Below are 6,000 nucleotides of genomic sequence, written 5' to 3'. Positions count from 1 at the left end.
CGGCGGGCGGCGACCGAGCGGCCCGCGCTGCTCACCTCGCGGCCGGGCGCCCCGGTGCCGGGCCGGGCCACCGCCACCGCGGCCGCAGCCTCCGCCTGGCGCCGCCGCGCAACGCCCGCTCGGCAACCGGAGAGGCGCTGCCCGAGCCCCGCCCTCCGCTCGCGGCGCGCTATTGGCTGAGAGACACGTCATCACGCGCGGCCCCGCCCAGACCCGCCCCTGATAGGGCGGGGCCGGCGGAGGAGACCGCAAACTACAGGTCCCGACGTGCCTTGCGCGGGGCGGACGCGGACTCGCGGGGCAGCGTCGGAACGGAGCATGACGGGAATGCGAGGCTGGGAGGGGAAGCGGCGTACGGAGCCCGCGGGTTCCCCGGGTTCAGGCTGGGCCGGACTGGGAAGCGGCGCCTGGCCTCGCCGTGGGACCGTGGAGCCGTACCCCAGATCCCATCTGCTGCCGCGGGTCATTTCCGAGCAAACACGCTTCACTAGCAGGAAGCGGGGCACGGAGCACGGCCCGGCTCTGCGCGGGGTGACGCTCACACGCATCCCTAAACCCCAGTGCACAGAGCGGGGTGGGATTCTGGTGGGGCTGCCCGCACCCGGGGAAAGGCTCGGGACCGGGGTCGGTCCCACCGAATGCTCCTCCACGGGGAACGGGCTCACATTGCGAGCGGGGGAACCTGCAAAGGAGGGGGAGGGATGAATGCGTCGGTCCTCGGCCCACTGAGGAGCCGTGAGCACCAAACCCTGTGTGCCAGTCTGGAGATGTGCACGGACCCGCCCCTGCGTGTCCCCACCTCGGTGGTTCCAGCATCCCTCGATGGGCTCGAGCTCATTTGCTGCCTCGGAGCCACACCATCCAAAGCCCCTTGGGAGGGCTCCTTTAGACGAGGCTTTGTTAAAACAGCCTTCCCGGAGCCACTGAAAATGCATGAGGAAGCACGGAGCGCTGGGCTGGGAGCCGCAGCCCTGATAACGCCCATCAATCCACCGTCCTCACCCTGACATCCTCACCCAGCCCTACCTGGGGTGGGTCACCCCAAATGATCCCCAGTTAACTGCTCAGTTAACTGTTGCAAGTTAACATACGGGTAAAACACACATGCAGTGCTTGTTTTCTTTGGGAACGATGAGACATTCACACGTGCCAGCAGTACGAGGCACAGCCCAGCCGATGGATCAGGGATTAACCTCCCAAAACTATAAACAGAGCCCTCGGTGCAGTGTAATTGCTGAGATTTCCTTTCGGCATCGTCACATGCTTTGCTGGTTAGGAAAGGAAAGTATTTCTCAAAGGCAGAACTTCCATCTAGGATGGAATTTTACATGCACTGAGTTACATTTTCCTTCACAAAAATCACGCCTGTGTGAAGAGGCAGATCAAGTGTTGTGCCAGCACTGGGAGCTGTAAGATGGAATAAATAATAAAGGCAAAATGGGGTATTCAGGAAAAAAAAAAAAGGACAAAAAACTGAGCAAGATTATCATCTTTGAATGATGGCTGGCAAAGCCTGCTTGTCGCCTGCTAGAAGGCGTGTGTGGTGGGAGGCAGAGAAGACCTGAAAGCTTTTACTGCTTCTTGTCTGGGGACTTAGCTGGATAATGTGAATCTGAGGGTAAATTAGTGCCACAGCCTCACCAGCAGTCTCTTCCCCAAGGAAATGCCAGCACTGGGCCAGTTTGAATTGCTGTGGAAGACGATGCTGATCATACCTTGTAATTAGGGATGACGTGAGGTCAAACGCTCCCGAGCAGGATCTCTGCTAAGTTGTTGTAATGTCTCAGCGCAGCATCAGAAAAGGATGGGGGAAAACTATTTCACATCAGTGACTGGAAAGGAAGAGGACAGACATGGCACGTGTCCAGCAGAAGAAACTCACAGGCTCAGGAACCATCACGGATAAGGACATCGAGTCCAAAACAGTAAGCAGTGCAGACACCCGTCCTGCATGGCACTGGAGAATGACGTTCACTGAGAGCCCTTAATCCCCAACTGGGCACCCAAGGCTCTCAACCCACGAGATCCAGGCTCTGGAGATTGTGCAGAATCTTTTTCCCTCTGATATCTCGCCACCCCTGGTGTCAGTATCAGCCCTCAGTAACAGACCTGGTGTTGGAATGCCTAACGTGTTTGGCAGGTCCCCAGCAGGAAGGTCACATTTGCTGCTTCGTGCTGTCCTCAGGGCTTTCAGGTCACTTGATCCCAAAGGGCAGCCAGGATTAGAACCATCCTGAGCTGTTTTGTCTTACGGACGAATTTGAAAAGGCAGCATATGAGGAACATTATTTCCACAATATCAAAAATAATAAAGTTTCCCTCAGCCTTTAGTGAACTAAGCTATGCAGGCATGGGAGGAAATAGAGGAATGTCATTGAATTACTCCAGTGGAAACATGAGAGGGGCTAAAGTGTAAACCTGCTCTGCTGTGCACCAGGTCAGGATGTCTTTCCACCACTCTGACTTAATGCTGAAGGCAGATACATTACTAAGAGCATTCGCCCACTGAATGGATCACAATCCAGCCTTACTCAAACCTGGAGTAGAGAGAAATACTCAGGCACTGATGCTGTACAAAATAAAATAGTGAACTGTGTACAGGGCTGTTAAGCACTGATCATTAACGTTCCTTGATGGAGGTGCTCCTCCTTAAGCTCTGTTCCAGTTTCTGCAGCCAGCGATGTTCCACCCAGAGCCAGGGGGAGCAGATGGTGGCTGGGGGACTTTGTGCCACTGGGATGAAGGAAACACACCATCACAGGTAGCAGTACCTGTTAATGCTGCCTCCTCTGGTGATGTCCTTAAGAAAGCTGCAAGCCCTCGGCAGCTCCTGTGTTTGCCTGCTAAGGAAAATCCGGACCAAACACCTACTTACAGAGCTCCATTTTCTTCCCATCATGCTGCAGCTGAAGAGGCAGTGCTGTCAGAGGCTGTGAGCAGCCACAGGCAAACCAAACAGACCTGGCCATGGACAACTGAAAGCGTCCGACATCCCTGCAGCCATAACCCCTGCTCTTCTGTGATGCATCCAAGCACAAGGATGAGGCACGGGGTTGGAACAGGAAACGTATCCTGCGAATGGAGGTGCAGATTGCCAGCACACACACCCTCCTCAATAGTCCTCAGTTCCCTTGGACGAGCTGAGGTCCCCCTGAGACCAAGGAAAAGAGGGCAGACCCAGCATGCCTCTCTGCTGCAGTTAGTGCAGCTGCCTGGGAGCGCAGAGCAGCAGCGGGTGCAGTGATGCTGCATTGTTGTTTCAGCCAGGGCAAGAGGAGCAAGCAGACCTGGAGAGTGTGTGCTTTTAGGCAAGGACTGCAAAGTACAGCAAAGTACCCAGCAGGACATCACACTCCTGTGCACAGAAGCACTCTCCCCAAGGCAGGAATAGCTTGCTGGAAAGGGGAACAGACATCAAAATGAGCATGCTGTTAGTACAGGATGCAGGAAAGCCAGCTGCTGCTGCACTGCAGAGCTGCAGTTCAGTGCAGAAACACCCTCCTCCGACCAATGTGTCCACAGGTCCAGAGAAAGAAGTGGCTTTTAATACTTCATCTGAAATAACTTAAAAAAGGCTTTGACTACCAGAAAGTGCAAAAGATGAGGCAGCACATGAAGAGTCTCCCATTTGTGTCCTGAGAAGCAAGGGGTTGTACTGACCCTGCACAGTGCAGCACATGCTTCCCCAAGCTGCTTGAGCTGCACAGCACCAGGCTGCTGCAGTCCTCTGGCAGAAGCTTTGTAAAGCTGCCTTTGCCTTAGACTGCAGCTGAAGGAAAGAGCCCCGAGGCTTGGCAGGATCCCAGGCTCTCAGCTGCCTCAGCTTGCTGCTGTCAGCTCGGGCAGTTTGGGGTTGTGCACCCTGCACTTCCAATTCTGCTGTCAGCTCAGGGCTCAGCTCTCCCCACCTCACTACTGGCTGCTGAAAAACATCGATGAGACTTTCTGTCTCTCATGTAGGCACAGTCAAACAGCAGCCTTTGTTTCTGGGCCTGCAGTACCATTGTTTCTAAGCTCAGTACCCATGCTGGTGCTGCATCCAAGCCCGATGCAAAGGAAAAGAACAAACATCCTGCAAACCCAAATAATCCCACTGTGCAGCCTTCAGCGTGTGACCAAAAGCTGCTCCTCTCTGCTCCGATCGCAGGCCGAAGCATAAAAGGTTCAGAACATCCTTTGGTGGAACGCACCTCAACGCTGTGATTTAGAACCACCAGAAGGGCTGTTTTTAATACGGCTCTGTGAATTCACAACAAGATGTACACAGCATCAAATGTTCAGGAGGTACTTCCTTGATTACACTAAATGCTGGTTCCATGAGGCACTGGCGGGTTTAACCTTTTGCTCCAAAAATAATCATTAGCCCCTGGTGCCAGCAGGCAGACATCTCAGGTAGGATGAACACTGCATTAACAAGAAACAGCTTGGAAACCAAACCAGTTCAAACACACGGTAGGGGAAATGGAAAGTTGAAGAATAATATTTAAAAATATTTGTCTTCAAAAATTCAGCCCCTCCCACGTTACCAAAATGTAATTAAAAGGATCCAGCAGCTGCTGGCTCTGAGATACCTTTGGTCCAAAAGCATTAGGAATCAATATGTTTTTCTAAACAAGTCTTGCAGTCCTGGCTCTTGTGGTTGCTTTGTTTTTTGTTCTGTCTTGTTTTTTTACTCCTGTTTCTCTCCTTTGTGTTTCCAAGGGTAGATCAGCTCTCCAAGGAACAGCTTCTTGCAGAGGGACGCCCAGGAATCCTTGGGGTAACAGCTGTAGGTTGGCAGCCTGTATGTCTGTACCACATTGCCATATGATAGAGGGTTGATCTATGAGAAGAAAGAGAGACAGCAGCAGTGAAAATGCCCTGAAGCAGGGACAGGGAGACGAGGCAGTAATTGCAAGCTCTGTGCAGCACTGCCTCTGTTAGAACATCACACAGCTACAGAAGACGTCAAACTCCCTCCCTGCTAGTTAAAGCTATTTAGCCCTGAAATGTTAACAAACCAAGCCTGGCAAACAGTATTATTAGAACAGTTTTCAAGCAGAGCAGCAGATGTAAATGTCAGAAGGATTTGAGAGCTGCTCACCTTACAGTGAGAGGCAGGACTGTCACCTTGTTGCACTAGCAGCTTGTAGTGGCTGGAGAGATGGGGGGCTTCATTGCACACACCAGTACTCCTTTGGGCATGCACTAAAGTTGTAGCAACTTCTCCATTACGTGTCAGTTAGAATTTCCTTTTTAAGGTGCCAGCCCCCATTCCACAGCTGTTCTTTAAGCTGAATCTCTCTCAGCACTTGATGGAATCCTGTCCTAGCAGAACAGGATGGATACAAAGCAATACCAGGCAGGGCTGCTCACTATCATTTTAAAATAAACCTCTTTGGCTGAATTCATAGCTTTTCAATGCAACTTCAATCCCTGCCCCAAGAAGGATCTGCCTGGAGTCCCTATGCAAGCTCACAGCCTCTGACTGAGGTCGCAGAGTTTCTGTATTGGTTCTTTGGATGATGGGGACAGTCAGACAGATGTGTTAGCTGGAGAAGGGAACACATCAGATCTTGGAAACTCTCATTCCAGTGAAGTATTTTTCGGGGCAGAGAGATAGCTGAGGTGCAGAGGAGCCAGTCTGGACAAATTCAGATGCATGGGAAGGATGCACAGCAGTAGACTGACTCTGAAAAGTGAAGATGATTACATAGTAACAGTGGTGTCAGACTGTGAGAGGTGCCAAGGCAAGGAGACACACAGAGCCTCGGGAAGACCGGACAGAGGAGAGAGATGGAAGGAAACCCTCCTCTACAAAAGGGTCCAGGTATGCTGGAACCAAGCAAGCAGCTGCGTGATTGAGGAAAGAGGTGAGAATGCATGGTGGAAAATGCAGTCACAGAAAGGACAGGGGCAATAAAAACACACACAGACACTGCTGTTCCAGAAGCTGAATTTTTCTTTTGTCCACTGATGAAGATCAGTTTTCTGGGAGTTTGCTTATGCCACCAGCCTGCT

General features: G+C 52.2%; 1 protein-coding gene across 2 annotated transcripts in view; it reads right to left on the bottom strand.

Annotated features, from left to right (window-relative positions):
- Positions 1-4,274: 4,274 nt before the first annotated feature.
- PIGQ (phosphatidylinositol glycan anchor biosynthesis class Q) overlaps positions 4,275-6,000 on the bottom strand; it is a 31,242-nt gene continuing 29,516 nt past the window's right edge. For both annotated transcript variants that reach the window (XM_042864372.1, XM_042864374.1), the window contains exon 11: positions 4,275-4,822. In XM_042864372.1, the coding sequence (XP_042720306.1) occupies positions 4,670-4,822 (153 nt within the window). In that variant the 3' untranslated portion in view covers positions 4,275-4,669. The remainder of the gene's footprint in view (positions 4,823-6,000) is intronic.

The sequence above is a fragment of the Lagopus leucura genome, unplaced genomic scaffold (assembly GCF_019238085.1).
Source record: "Lagopus leucura isolate 7727_CA_CO unplaced genomic scaffold, USGS_WTPT01 Super-Scaffold_760, whole genome shotgun sequence".
Taxonomy (NCBI): domain Eukaryota; kingdom Metazoa; phylum Chordata; class Aves; order Galliformes; family Phasianidae; genus Lagopus; species Lagopus leucura.
This window is presented reverse-complemented; position numbering and strand designations above follow the sequence as displayed.